This window comes from Centropristis striata, chromosome 10 (genome assembly GCF_030273125.1).
Source record: "Centropristis striata isolate RG_2023a ecotype Rhode Island chromosome 10, C.striata_1.0, whole genome shotgun sequence".
Classification (NCBI taxonomy): domain Eukaryota; kingdom Metazoa; phylum Chordata; class Actinopteri; order Perciformes; family Serranidae; genus Centropristis; species Centropristis striata.
The window spans coordinates 25459757-25474901 of NC_081526.1; the positions used below are offsets into that span (position 1 = coordinate 25459757).

Sequence of the window (15145 nt, forward strand, 5' to 3'; positions counted from 1 at the left end):
TTATGACATTTGTATTCCTTTTATTCATTGTGTAGCACTTTGGTCAACTTTAATGTCTTTAAAAATATTCTCTATAACTAAAGTAGATTGGATTGGAAAAAGGGCATGGAAGATACTTTAAAGATTCCACAACATTTTTCATTAATAATAAATGTGAATTCAGTCAGGAGAAATCTTGCTGCATCTAATAGATATCTGTGAATATGGACATCAGTTTACGCTAGAGTTGAACACCCTCTCAATTTTGTTCATTAAACTGTTTTGTAATGAGTAAAAATAAGCACAACAAACAGCTGGAATGTTGTTGTATACTGCAGTATATGGACTCTGACAATACCCCTTAAAAAACAATATTCAAAAAACGAATTTTTGTCAGAAATCTTTATTCAGCATAATATAAAAGAACTTTGAAAATTGATTTCCCTGGTCACAACAACAAGAAAAAGGGAAATAAAAACATAGCAGTAATGTATTGGATAAAAAGCTTCAGTTTTTAAAACAACCTCAAATAAGATCTGTGTGATATAAACATGATGGGATCATTCTTGTTTTCCTGTTGTTTCTAGTGGAGTTTGGCCTTTGACCTATGAATTCCCAACATAGCTAAAGTAAGCGAAGTAAGTAAAATACTGTTGTCACCAAGCCGTTTGGGGATTTGCTTTATAGAGGCCATAGTCTTCTTTCCTGAAGAAGGCAACTTCTGTTTCATTTGCTGAAATAACAAACACAAAATGTTTAAATTAACACTGATAAAACTCACCATTAACATTATGAGATCATCAATGTTAAGCTCTTAATATTAGTATTATTTGTAGAGTTACTTCTTAGAAGTTTTTTTATTGCTGGTCTCAGTACATGATTACAGGACATTCAAAACACAGTCAAGGAAAAAATGATTATACCATTGTTTTCTTCAATTTCTTGTCCATTTTAAAGCCTGGGACAACTTAAGGTACATTTGTTTGGACAAATATAATGATGACAACAAAAATAGCTGATAAGAGTTTAATTTCAGAGCTGGTATCTAGACATTTTCCATGGTTTTCTTGATAATGATTTTGGTTTTAATTAAGAAAACTTATAATAAAAAAATACTTGATTTCTATTATAAATATAACTGAATAATGTTTGTAGAACCATAAAAATAATGAATAAAAACAGAAAAGTCAAAGTATACCAACTCGATACAAGCTAATGTTAGCATTGTTTTAGCAAGCTAAGGCACTTACAGTTTTTCTCGATTGCTAAGACACATTTCATGAAAGCTGCTCTCCTTTTCTCTAAACTGTGAACACAAAACCCAATTTTCAAGCTACATTCACAATACCTCAGACTCTTCTTGCAAAACTAAACTTTAACCTCAAAACAGTCCAATCTGTCCTCAAAACTGAACTATGTTGTCAAATCGTGCCCCGAATCAATCAAAATTAAAAACACTACTGAGCAGTCACTAAACACTACATAGAAAAATAGAAAACACAATGCTCAGGACATGAAGCTGGAGAAATAAATGTTCATTGTTCACTGTAGGCTAAATGAATGTTGCAAAAAATATACACGAAATACTAGGCCTACAAACAGTTAGACCAACCCCCCATTACAATACTACAGTACATTGGTACAGTGGTGTACTGAAACATATATTTACTTACAGTATACTGTGCTACAGTATCGTATGTCATACAGTAATTGCTGTCAACATTTACATACTGTACTATCATGTCAAAAAAGGTAATTACCTGTTCTCTTCTCTAAATCTTGGGATTATGGTGGACACAGTGAATCTACTGATGTTTGGTTGTACCCTTTGTCCGGCCTAACTCATGCTCATACCATGAACAAGAACATGGTCAATCACAGTAGTTCTGATTTCATCAGATATTACCTCGACCACCTTGATCTCCTCTCACAGGAACTCTTCCTCTCAGATTTCTATCCATTGTAGGGCCTCACAAACCAGTGCTCTCTGAACTGGCTTATATGTTCCCTCACATCATCAGCCACAAGTGTGATCAATTTTGAGTTGTTGTGTTCAAGTGGTGACACTTGTGCTTTAATTGTGTTTGACTTTTGTCACCTGTGCTCACCATTATGCAGCACGGGTGCATCACAATGAAAATTTGTTGGCAAGTTGTGTCTAAACAGGTGAAAAGTGCTTATGGTTTTGCCAAAAGAGTGATTGATTCAATCAGTGGGTTCAGACAACTGAGCATTTGGTTCAGACAATAGGGTTTAGTGTTTTAGCAATTGAGAAAAACTGTAATACTGCATAGCTTTCGGAATGATCCACATTCTACATGAGTTACTTGTACTCTTGTTCAATTCTTTCAACTTCCAGGAATGCAGTTAGCGTTGTCAGTCACTACTGACGTTTCACGTCTGCTTATATCTGGATCCATTTCACCACACAGCAGCTTTTAGACATGTTTCTGTTGTTTGCAAACAGACTGAATAGACAAAGAGCCTCATTCAAGTCAATGGATTAATGTGGAAATTTCCCCTTTGTTGGGGGCGGGACTAAAGTGTGCTCTGTCTCTATGATAAAAAAAAAGTCAGTTTGAAAAAAACGGTAGTAAAAAACTTTTTAAAAATCACAATCAGATGAAAATCTGATAAATAGCTGAATAGTCAATAGTCTTGCAACTCATTTAGAGTTCAAATTAACTCACTGTGGAGTGACTTGAATATTTGACATTTGATGTTGAAAAGCTGAAAAAAAATCCTCATTATCTTAAAAATTTAAAAAAAGAAGGTTATAACAAGAAAAGATGTCCAATTGGGTATTTTGATATTATGTTGATGAGATATATCATCATATTGCCCAGTCAAATATATGAAACCAATTGAAGTGAAGGCTAAGTGTCCCCTGTACAGTCCAGTTCGCACTTAGAACTTAAAGATCTCTTACCAATGCCAGCAGCTCGAAGGGTTTGGCCATCTTGCAGAATGAGCTTTTCATCGTCTGCTAAACTCATCACTAACTCATTAGTCTGCCAAGAAAGAAAAAAAAACATAAATAAAAGTTTCCACTTAAATGGAGACATGGGTTTTCAAAAGACCACAGAATTCCATAATTACATGCAGGCTGAAAACCATAAAAACTATTAAAAAGTGATAAATATTTCATGGTTTCTGATTTTGAAACCTTGTTCTGTTGTTAATGTACAGATGATTCTCAGGTCATTCAGTGGAGATCCATATCACTAAATTATTTATCTTATAGTTTCCATGACTGTAACTTATTGTTCATGTAAGTACATTACTGCAATGACAATGCCTGATCCATTAGGTGCAACACATGACCTAGTGGGCTCCATGTGTACTGCATTGACTGCAACAAAAGTGAGTCAAAGTGTGAGGAACCCATTGCTAGTCATTGGGTTCATTAGCAACCCCAACACACACACCAGGCTCAGGATACACTTCTTATGACCTTCACAAAAGTTGGTGGGATTATTGCCCTCAGCTTGAAGAATGGTTTTCATTTTTATTTCAACCAACAGAAGCCCGGCAGGATTTGGTGCATGAACATCCTGTAATACACCCCTCCTTTTTACTGTCTATTTAGGGAAAGATAGCAGGTCAACAGAGTGGTGTACACCATCTAAAAACTGGGAACCTGATGACTCATTTGAGATGAGCAACTGTGTCAGGATTTCAAGTCCAAAATCTATCATAAAAATCAGGTAATTCATTAAATTAAATTGTCAAAGTGTATAAGGGCTTACAACATAATGACTGGAGCATATGAAGGTCATTCATGTGCTCAATTATGTCTCATAAATTGTGGCACTAATTACCATTTGTTCCACAGATTATGTACGCAATTTTACCATTTTTGAGCACTTAAGAATTGATGGAAATGGTCAAAAACATCTCCCGAATTGCTAATGATAACCTTATAACTGCTTTTATCTCTTCATTAGATTTGACTGGCATCAGTAGGAGTGCACATAAAACACACACACACACACACACACACACACACACTGAAGCACACTCTTGCCTTTGTTAATTAACAGTTAATAGTTTTCCACATAATCCTGTTTTTATCAGACCATTATTTAACAACCTTTGAAGTCGCAGTACTAGACTACACACTACAAAGGACTACTATGTTAACTTCAGTCCCACCCAAACTGATAATCTTGTTGACTGTGCTGCAGACTCACTGCAAAATATATATCATTATAATACATGCATTAATAACAATGATCCAATAGTGTATTTGGGATATATATACAAATTTGAGTGGGGCCTTTCTGCATAGTGAGTACTTTTACTTTTCACACTTTAAGTACATTTTGATGCTGATATTTTTTTCCTTTTACTTAAGTTAAGTTTTGAATGCAGGGCTGTTACAGTGTGCTATTACTACCAAGAGTCAATTGATTGACACACATATATGTAAATGACCTTGAGTGCAGGCTCGTTTGGAGCATCTGTTAGTTACTTTGCCTGGAATCGCCTTTCATTACTTCCTGGTAAACTTACAATATTGGTTATATGTTACAGCAAGCAAAGGAGAAGGAAAAAAATCTATATGTAGTTTTTCCATTAATATATATTATGATAATATTAAAGTAAAAGAAAAAGTAGGTCAGAAGAAAAAAAAGTCAGAACCTTAAATGAATGTATATCACAAACTAGTTTTCAGCTGACTGTTTTACAGTCACCACTGTCTGACTGCTGTGGCACTAGGCTTCATGTTTACCAGAGTGCACACAGTAAACAATGGAGTCAGAGCGCCCTCTGCTGGACAAATGTATTGACACCATTTCTAAATCAAGCCAAGCATCTATCTGCATTGTGTCTGTAAAACAAGATTTTCATGTCTTGGCATATTGGACAACATACGCAGACACTGATATAAAGTAAATAGCTCACAACCAGTCGATATAATTGTTGTACCAATATATAACTGGGGCTCTACTTCAGACACACACTTCATGTCTAGCCCAGCAGTCTAGCACATCTTTTGATAGATACCTTTGCTCCATGTGCTTGGTGTACAATCTTCATTGTGTCTGAAAATACAACAGAATGGAATCAGATGCGCAATGCATGTATTTTTCCAGATGCTATAGAGTGAATATATATACACACATATATATATATATATATATATATATAAATATAAAGAAAATAATATATAAGAAAGAGCTGCATTCAAAATCACATCAAAAATCTAACATATATATACACACACACACATATACATTGATATATCATATAAAAGATATATCGATATATTTTTAAATGTGATATATTGAATTAGACCACATCGCATATATCACTATAGTTCACTTTTTTTTCTTTCTTTATACATAAATGCTGCCCTTACTAGGGTTTGTCATATTTAGTTCTTTTGTAATGTTTGTTATTAATTTTTCATATAAATATATTTATTTCAGAAAAAAATTGGCCTTTTTTATTTCATAGGCTATTTTTAATTAAGATATTTTTTTATTTGAATGTGCACTTTATGGAGCTTTGATTTAAAAAAAAATTAAAATACAGTATTTATGTTCACTTAAATAAACAGTTTCAGTAACACTTCTTGTGACATGTCGTGTATTTGGCTTTGACTGAACATTTGCTCTCACTTTGTGATAAAAATATCAGTTTATATATCGTATATCGGTATTCAGCCTAAATATATGGGGATATGACTTTTGGCCCATATCGCCCAGCCCTAAACTAAAGTTAGCTTGTCAGTTATTCTCCCCCAGAGCAGGCTAGTTATGTGGTATCAGTTACTATGGTTACTCAGCGGTATAAATTACCATGGTTACTGAGCAGAGAGTCACATAAGCCACTATCATGGATCGCATCTCTCACTTAAATTAGAGACTTATCATAATAAACCAGGCTTTTCCTGAGTCCACCTTGATGGAACAAACCCAGCTGGTCCACCACTTCCCACGACAATCAAACTTCCATAAAGGTTGCTTCGTTATTAATTTGTAAGAAATTATAAAATACTTGGTCTGAGAAAATAGGGATTATTGTTGAAAAACGAGCCTTAAACTGACGTCATACATACCATAAGCGTATTTCTTGAAAGGAGGAGGAAGTCCTACTCTTTTGGCTACATCTGGAAGAAAAAGGTTTATTATTTTAGTGTATTTATTCCCTTTGATAACAACATATGATGTAGTGTCTGTGTTGACTCACCGTCTCTGACCAGCTGCATGAAGTCCTGCACCGTCTGGTCTAAAGTGACTTGGTGAAACACGACAGGTCTGAAGTTTCTGTGCTCGAAGGACCTGACCAGCCGGACAGTGACCACAGCGTCAGCGGACATGTCGTCCTGCTGCATGCTGCACCTTTTAAAATGTCCCGCTAGTGGTGTCTGGACATAAACGGTCAAATAACCAAGTTGTTTTGCATGGATGTGTTTAGGATGCGGCTCGTCTTCTTCGTCTTCTTCTTCTTCTTCTTCTGGTTTATGGCTGTTGGTAAAAACGCTTTTAGGTGCATTACCGCCACCTTCTGGAGAGAGGTGACTACTGTCAGGAGGCTAAGACAGTGGAACATCAGTGGTATAGTGGGGTGCATACGTACAGTAAGGGAGGATGGAACCTGTAGATGGCAGTAATGCAATACTGGATGCCAGCTTCCGTAAAACACCAAAGAAGAAGAAGAAGAAGAAGAAGAAGAAGAAGCTGCTGCTGATTATGCTGTCGACGAAGAAGAAGAGGTTGACGACAAAGCGGTAAAGCTATGTTCAATGGAAACTGAAAGCGACCTCGGTCTCTCAACAAGGTGGGCAGCTGCATGCGACCTTACATAAAATACACTTCATAGTGGGTTTAAAATTATTCTGAAGGTTAAACTGAGAACGTACATGGTTTATATCCGTTAACCGTTAGCTTAAAGTGCACTCAGCTGCAGAATAGATGATGCTAGCCAACGGTACCGTTAGCTCCAGAGCATTAACAGCCTGGAGTCAACCAGGGGAGGGGGAGAGAGAGAGAGAGAGTTTATTTATTTGGGTTATTAAGCGGTCCAAGTACCAATCCACAGTCCATTCATGTTTTACTCTATAGCACTGTTGTGCAGGAAGTGGACCTTGGTCGTTAGGAGTCACCGCTGTGTTACTTTAGACGGACTCTTGTGTGTTTATGTTCATTATTGGAATATTTGAAACTCCCTTCATTAAAATTATATAGTTAGATCTTCTAGCATGGTTTCTATTGGAGGTCAGAAACTTCAATCCGAGTTAGGGCTGGGCGATATATCGATATAAAAGCTATATCAATATATATTTCGCATATATCGATATAGTTAAATTTATTTCTTTATATATATATATATATATGTAAATGCTGCCCTTACTAGGGTTTGCCAAATTTAGTTCTTTTGTAATGTTTGGTATTCTTTTCTCATATACATATATTTATTTCAGAAAAAGATCGCCCAGCCCTTTTCTGAGTTAAGATGCAGAGCATTGATGATGCTCAGTGTACCTAGGGCTGGGCGATATGGACCAAAAGTCATCCTGATATATTTAGGCTGAATATCGATATACGATATATATCTTGATATTTTTTATCACAAAGTGAGAGCAAATGTTCAGTCAAAGTCAAATATGACATGTCACAAGTAGTTTTATTGAAACTGTTTATTTAAGTGAACATAAATATCTATATATTTTTATATCTATATATCGCCCAGCCCTAAGCGTACCTTCATATGTTTAACATGTAATTGTGCCGCTAATAATGAATTCACTGACTGACTGACTGACTGACTGAATGAATGAATGAATACCGTCCCATCTTTCCTTTGACTATTTACCGCTGGTCTGCCAAGCTGTAGAAATAATTAGCTAACCATCGTGGACAAAAGTCAAATGAAATGTCATGTTTCAAAGCTTTGGGCACCTTGGTTAGCCAACATGACAAATTACTGAATTGACAATTACTTATAAATTCATGATTGTATACTTTTAAACAAATATCCACATCATATTATAGTATACATACAATTTATCGTAACAGTTTGTTTTATAAAGTTATAAAAAACAATGTTTAAGTCAAGTTCTGTCTGGTGAGTATAAGAGGAGGTTGATTTTACACGTGAATAGTTTTATGGCTTAATTCCAATGAAGACATGTTGTATGTTTAGACTTTACATTTTCATTCAATGAAAATTAAGAACATGTTAAAGGTCATGCTGGCTGTATCAGATACAAGCGGTGATTTAAAAAAAAATCCATTCATAATGATCTAATGAAAACTGTCCTAAAAGGACGGGCATGAGAAACCCTTCTCAACTTTGCAAACTTAAAATAATTCTATTCCATGAAACCTAACTGTTACACAGAGCCAAAGGTCCTGTTCAGAAGATGTTAATAAGACACAAATGTATGCTTACCCAACAGGCGTCTTTGACAGTAACTGATCTCAGGCAGAAGGAGAGCAGCTTGCAGTTTGTGGAGAAGAGCAGGTGAAGCAGGTGTTGACGCATACAAAGTCAGGAGGAGGACTGGTTCACCTGAGGCCATAAGGATCAGAGAAAAAGAAGAAGGAGGACACGAAGAGGGCTGCAGATGGCTGGCTTTCTGGATAATTTCCGCTGGCCAGAGTGCGAGTGCATCGACTGGGGGGAGAGGAGGAATGCAGTGGCTTCTGTCGTCTCTGGAGTTCTGGTCAGTGGCTCTAGAGGTAGAGAGCACAAATATTTGTGTGGACTGTCTTTGTGTTGAGTAAAGGACAAAGGACAAGATTTAACAATCATGAGGGTGATGTTTTTCGTCACTACTATTCCACAACCATTATTTTCTCTTTAATTTTCCCTGTTTCTTCCTCTTAATTTCACGTCAATGCAATCTTTAAGGACTGTGCCACTTGCAATCCTCCCTGTATTTTCTCTTTCCCATCATCTTCCCTTAGCATTACAGTATAAGAGAATCATGGATCATGGAAATCACATGTACTCCAATACCTCAATCCTGTATTCTCCTGTCTCAGTTCTTCACAGGCTGGTGGATCATGATTGATGCAGCAGTGACCTATCCATCCCAGGAGCAGATGAATCATGCATTCCACACATGTGGTGTCTTCTCCACTATAGCATTCTTCATGTAAGTGTTGGACACTCTGTGTACACATGTATTTGTCTGTAGAATAACTAGAGTGAGAAACTGGCTTTATCCCAAAGTCAAGGATCCTTCCTTGGTAGGGCCCTTCCTTGGTAGGACCCTTCCTTGGTAGGACCCTCCCTTGGTGGGATCCTTCCTTAATGTGGTGACGTTCAGTCTCTGTTGCTGTTTTATGTCTCTTTATGGTGAGTTTCAGTCTCTGTATCTCTCTGTGGTCTCTTTCAGTCTCTTGTGACTGTTTTGTGTCTTTTTATGGTCACTTAAAGTCTCTTTTTTTCTGTCTGTGATCACTTTTGATCTAAGATTGTTTTGTGTGTAATTGTAGTTGTTTTGTGCCTTTTTAACTGAGCCCTTTGTGACTCTACCACCAAAAATATCCACAGTCACTTCATACTGTGACTCTAGCCCAGAGCCCCTGATCCAGCAGGCACCTGGCCTGGGCCTGTGTCTAGTAGGCACATTCAGCTATCCGTCCTTGTGTCTTAGGGAATGAAAGTTGGAAAGTACTGACAAAATGTGATTTTAAGTAAGGGATAACGTACAGTTAGCGGGTCATTGTTTAAATGAACCTCAATCTTGAAGGGTTTCTTTTGACATTAAAGACCCGCTCGCTATACATTATCCCGCTAATTACATTACAAATCATTGATATATCAAAAATATTAATCTAAAGGATTTTGTTGATTTAAATAAGGTTTGATTGGTTCCGTTAAACAACAAATAGTCTGTTAGATTCTACTGGTGGAACTGTGTCCACAGCAACATGAACTGTGTAGCCTTCTAATGTTGAACAGATGCATAAAATGGCTGCAGCACCTGATTCAGTTTTTCTGCCCTCTAACGTGAACTTTCAGTCTGTTGACAAGTTAATTTTGGTTAACCAATCTTAAAACGCTGTCACTGGCCCTTATTTATCAAACGAACGTAGAAACCAGTGCAGATCCGCTCTTATATATCGTCTTACGACAGGGTTCATGTGAATATGTTCATGAAATGTTCGTATCTGGCCAATCACAGCGTGAGAATGGTTGGCTGTTGATAAATGTTGCAGCTGGAAACAAGCGTCCATTACCTATTATGTTTCTATCCAGTCAGAACAGCTGGAGGAGTCACTGATGCTCCGGTGCCTGAGCCGGATAACAGTGGTGCGTTAAATAGCAGAATACAACAACATTTAATATCCTCGGCTAGTTTTCTGGTTAAAGAATGTCACGGTCGCAGGGTGTATTTATTTTAAATTATGTTTTAATGATAAATGATGTAGCCTAAACATGCTTTGGTTTGTCACCATTAAAAAACAAAACACCACAGAGTTTTATCAGCTCCAGGCATCGATACAATAGTTTAAGATCAATTCTCAGACTCAGACGTGTGGACTTCACGCTGACTTAAATTAGCGTACACGAGCTGAGAGCAGACTGAGATCTGATCGTACCCTCCGCTCACGTCCACATTGATAAATGCCGAGCCTTGAGTAGAAATGATCGTACGGCCACTTTACGATCACTTTCTGTCGCTCGTTTGATAAATGACAGCCACTGTGTTCAATTTGAAACTGTGTTTAGTTTTACTTTGGAATGCTGTGATTATATTTGGATGTGATTGTGTAATGCTCTGTATTCTATCAGTATAAAAAACTTGAATGTGTGCCAAAATGCCTTCTGGGAAAAATATCTATTTCTCAGTTTAGAGGATGAAGGCTAGAGATATTCTGCTAGTGAGCTCAGCTGTTATTCATCTGATTTGGTTGAGGTGATGGATATATAGGCTGTGATGCTGTGGTGTTTATTAATGTTTTTGTGTTTTGTGCCTGTCTGGAAAGTAATGAAGCACAAAACAGAGTTTTCTCTCCTGCACTGCTTGGAATATTACTGTAGACACTATTAAAATGGCAGTGAGAGTAAGACTGTCTCAGTATTAGGTTTTCACGAAACGATTATCATGGCCAAAAGAATTCACAATATTGAAAATGATGGACATTTTTTTTTAAATGTTCTCAATGCAGATGGTGTAATGACATTGTTGTCTCAGTCTAGGGGTGGGCGATATGGCCCTAAAAGATTATCACGATATTTCAGAGTATTATCGCGATAACGATATTCTTGACGATATCAAAAATACTGAAAAATATATAGAAAATTATTTTGTAGTCCACTCAGTCATGATGACAGAGATTGACACACACCGAAGGAAATTGACAGAACATTGGACTGCATTGGATTAACCTCTTTTTATGCTTTGAGGGATTTAAAATATGACTGATGAATAACATGTATTGAGATAAGCGTGTATATCTATACTAGTACTGTAACTGTCAGAAAGATACTGAAAATCCCATTTGTGCTTGACCTAAGAAACACTGAAAATATTTCTTGACATCACAAAAAACATCTTGTTTTTGCAGTTTCAACAAAGCAGGTAGCTCAGTGAATCCTTAGGACTGGTTTCTTTTTGTTTAACTGTTGACTGTGTCTTTGTTTTTAGGATAAATGCAGTTTCTAATGGCCAGGTGAGAGGAGACACATATGGAGAGGGCTGTCTTGGCAGGACAGGTATGTTGTGTTCTACCAAATCGTTCAAAGCTTCATTCATAATGTTGACATTTCTGCACAGTTATTACACTAATATTATTAGTATTATACTATTTGTAAAGATTCCAGTGGTGGCAGCATAGGATTGTTTCTGAACTGTGGTGCAAATATTTCCAATAACTGAAGAGTGAGAAACATGAATTTACAACATGTTTTAATCAAACAAAAAATTCTGCTTCAGTCCATATTTTTAGGTGTTAAGGCATTGAAAAGATCATTTTTAGTGCGGTCAAAAAATAGTTTGCTCTCCCGCTTGCCCTGACATGCCGTTTAAACGAGGCAATGTAACTACACCGTGACTGACCAGTTATATCCACAAGAACAAAACACCCTTTTTGTGTTGCAACCATTTTTGTTGATGTGAGAGACATTTCTTCTAAAATTGAGTTGAAGTTGAAGAAATACATTACAGTACAAGCCAGTGTTATAAATCAAAAACCTACTACATGGAGCATGGAGAGAAGACCTCAGCATGGTTGTTGCTCGTCCTTACATGAACAACAAAAGTAAAAACACACAGAAAAAAAGACTTGTAAAGCAGTGTAAATGGTCAGTATTTGTGTAACACAGTCACTTATTATCTTGACACACAAACACGGGACAATATGAAAATTTAATTTCACCATTACTTGGCCAAAATATTTGCGATTTCCAATATCAATCACAAAAATATGCTTTAAAATGGCACTAAAAGGAACTAGAATCACTTTACCTTACATTTAGCGAAGAAACAAATATTTTTATTGCAGTAGGCAGTCAGCTCTGTTTTAAGTTTGGAATCCACAGTATTTCCACACATCTAATTAAACATAGGAGTTTGGAATAACTGGGAAGATCTAGCCTCGCCCTTGTGGCAGTTCATATTATGATCCCATGTAATTTTTTTCTACCACCCAATGATTGTGCAAACAAATTAGGTGGCATATAGAAATATGGCTGCAAGTGTGATTTCTATATTGCCAGCACCTGTTACTTGTCACAGGTGAGTTTAAATACAAATTAAAGGAGCATCACATGCTTGAAAAACAAATGATATCTTACAGTTTTGAAAAGGTGCCAATAATTTTGTCCAGTCCATTTTTGGAGTTCTGTGCGGAATGATCAGATTTGGCTTTTTTCTCTGCTTTTTTGTGTTGTTCCAATGCGAACAAAAGAAATAAACATGTGAATACCAAAGCATTTGTAATTGCAACACTTTTCTGGGAGAAGTGGTGCATTATCTGACTGAAGTGCAGGGGTGCCAATATTTTTGGCCATGACTATGTGTCAGCCCTGTGGTAGTCTGGAGACGTGTCCAGGGTGAACCCTGAATGAACGCTCACCATGCTGATGTCTTTGCAGGAGCTCGTCTCTGGCTGTTTATCGGCTTCATGATGATGTTTGGTTCGCTCATCGCCTCCATCTGGATCCTGTTCGGTGGCTATGTGGTGCCCAGTAAGTATCCCTCCACTTGAACACCACATTATTCCTTCTTCACCATACCAGTGTACTGTACAAATGTTTTTTTCTTTCCTCCGTCACAGACTGTTTATTATGTCTCAGTCATGCATAGAATAACCGTTTCATCTTCTATCTGCCTTACAGGACTCTATTTGCAAAAATGCCTAACACCCATTTATTTCCTCTTGTGTTACTAAATGTGATTGAGTTTTTGTTTGTTTTTTAGAGAAGGAAGTGGCCCCTGGGATCGCTGTGTTCTTTCAGAATGCCTTCATCTTTTTTAGGTGAGTATTACATGAAGCTGGACTCAAATCAACGTGTGTATTAAATTAAGGTTACTCAATATTTGTGTACTGCTATTTGCATTGCAAGCAACGCAATTAAGTATGCCAATACTGGACGTGATATTTATTTATGGTTTAAAGTCCACCCCATAATACTGTTCTGTCTAAGATAACCAGAGCTGAAAAATAGCTGTTGATATCTGCAGACCTGGGTCCGTTTAGTTGTGTGAGATTGTATTTATCTTGTTCAGACTACTGGCCACGTGGACATGGTGCAATGCCACTTGTGGATTTTTATAGTATAGCTTTCAGCACTGTGAACATCAACAGCAAACATCAGGCTCTGAGAACTGATCACACAAGTCAGAGAAGACCATCATAAAAGAGTCTGCTCATGCAATGCATGAGGTGACAAATCCCAGTTTTTAATGTGTAAACTGGCGTCAATCACAACGGGTGGACCAGCTAAAATTTGACCTGCTTCATCCATAAGTTGATTGTATAGTTTAGTTACTATAGCAACCTGTTTTCTTGTTCAAATGCACTGATTGCTTCCACCACCTTTTGTTGCTCTAACAGTCCAAACACTCAAAGCTTCAACAAGGTGTTCTGTTCCTGCTTCAACTGAACATCAGATGAATGAAATGTAATAGTGTAAAAATATCATCTTACAAGCTCTTCTGTTATTTCTGCTGCAGAGATCAATGTGTCCTCATGTCCTTTCTCTCTCTCTCTGTAGCACTTTGATCTACAAGTTTGGCCGGACTGAGGATTTATGGGGTTAGAGTGTCTGTTATGACTGTCTCTCTCTCTCACAAACACACACATGTATACATGCAATCTTTAAATATGTTTTTTAGATTGATAGTTTGATGCTCCTCTCTCTTTTTAAATTTTTTATCTTATTTTGATCCATTTCAAGTGTCAGTTGATGTCATGTGTTCAGTGTATTGAGGGTTACAGTGTAATTGACTGTAGTGAAAGGGAAAACAGCATTTATTTATTGACTTAAATAGATGTGACGGTGAACACACCACCACAGCAGCTCCTACTGTATGCTTTTATGTGAGTTAATTACATGCACTGGATGATGATGTATTTGTTGTTTTTTTATGGGTCTGATTCATATTGGGGCCAGTTTCCTTTTGACAGATAGGTCAGTGTCATTCTCTCTCAGGAGGATTTGTGTTTTTATAGCTTGTTAGTATTCAATTACTTGAGATTTTTTTGGTTGCCATTTAAGTATACAACAAAACTTGTGCCACTCTCAATCAAACTTAGGTAGTAACAGTATTAAAGGACTTGTAATGTATTACTTTACACTCCTTGCTAGTGTGACATACTATGTGCATCGTGTCATTTTCTATGTAGAAGATGTACTATTACTCTAAAGCTTTGCATGGAGTAAAATATGGGGAAAACCTTTGGATTTGGGGTATTCTCTACACCTTTTTAATCATTCGTCTGACTTGTCAAGAGCTTAAAATGTGAAAAATAAAATGTTTTACCTGAGAATGGTGAAGATAATTATTTATATGACATAGCATCAGCACAGTACTGTTTCTTTTATACAAGATTTGTGGAGGGGGTTTACAAAGATGGATGGCTGGAAGTATACTATATATGTTGGTGGTGGAAAACTAGCACAGAAATAAACATGGAACACGGACCTGCACTGATCGATTGTGAACACAAATCCTTTCTCCTCAAATTGACCTCGA

General features: G+C 36.9%; 2 protein-coding genes across 3 annotated transcripts; one reads left to right on the forward strand and one right to left on the reverse strand.

Moving 5' to 3' along the window:
* Positions 1 to 364: 364 nt before the first annotated feature.
* Positions 365 to 6440, reverse strand: c10h2orf76 (chromosome 10 C2orf76 homolog). Its single transcript, XM_059343591.1, has 5 exons — positions 6178 to 6440; positions 6047 to 6097; positions 4990 to 5027; positions 2909 to 2990; positions 365 to 712 (listed from the first exon to the last, which is right to left on the reverse strand). Exons 1-5 carry the CDS (start codon positions 6320 to 6322, stop codon positions 636 to 638), a joined length of 393 nt encoding a protein of 130 aa, XP_059199574.1. The 5' UTR covers positions 6323 to 6440; the 3' UTR covers positions 365 to 635.
* A 216-nt stretch (positions 6441 to 6656) lies between these two features.
* LOC131979568 (transmembrane protein 50B) lies at positions 6657 to 14939 on the forward strand. Of its 2 annotated transcripts, none has more exons than XM_059343601.1 (7): positions 6657 to 6768; positions 8390 to 8672; positions 8979 to 9091; positions 11594 to 11661; positions 13042 to 13134; positions 13367 to 13424; positions 14164 to 14939. In XM_059343601.1, exons 2-7 carry the CDS (start codon positions 8625 to 8627, stop codon positions 14207 to 14209), a joined length of 426 nt encoding a protein of 141 aa, XP_059199584.1. In that variant the 5' UTR covers positions 6657 to 6768; positions 8390 to 8624; the 3' UTR covers positions 14210 to 14939. The 2 variants fall into 2 exon arrangements, with proteins under 2 accessions (XP_059199584.1, XP_059199583.1); XM_059343600.1 differs by having other exon boundaries at positions 8390 to 8656.
* Positions 14940 to 15145: the final 206 nt, after the last annotated feature.

Bases quoted from the DNA above. Each gene is read 5' to 3' on its own strand.
- c10h2orf76 (XM_059343591.1), bottom strand. From the start codon at position 6,322: ATGCAGCAGGACGACATGTCCGCTGACGCTGTGGTCACTGTCCGGCTG. The intron at 5,028-6,046 runs GTATGTATGACG...TTGTATTTTCAG, and splicing joins TTTCAAGAAATACGCTTATG to ACACAATGAAGATTGTACAC. The intron at 713-2,908 runs GTAAGAGATCTT...TTGTTATTTCAG, and splicing joins CCTTCGAGCTGCTGGCATTG to CAAATGAAACAGAAGTTGCC.
- LOC131979568 (XM_059343600.1), top strand. From the start codon at position 8,558: ATGGCTGGCTTTCTGGATAATTTCCGCTGGCCAGAGTGCGAGTGCATC. The intron at 11,662-13,041 runs GTATGTTGTGTT...ATGTCTTTGCAG, and splicing joins GGGCTGTCTTGGCAGGACAG to GAGCTCGTCTCTGGCTGTTT. The intron at 13,135-13,366 runs GTAAGTATCCCT...TTTGTTTTTTAG, and splicing joins CGGTGGCTATGTGGTGCCCA to AGAAGGAAGTGGCCCCTGGG.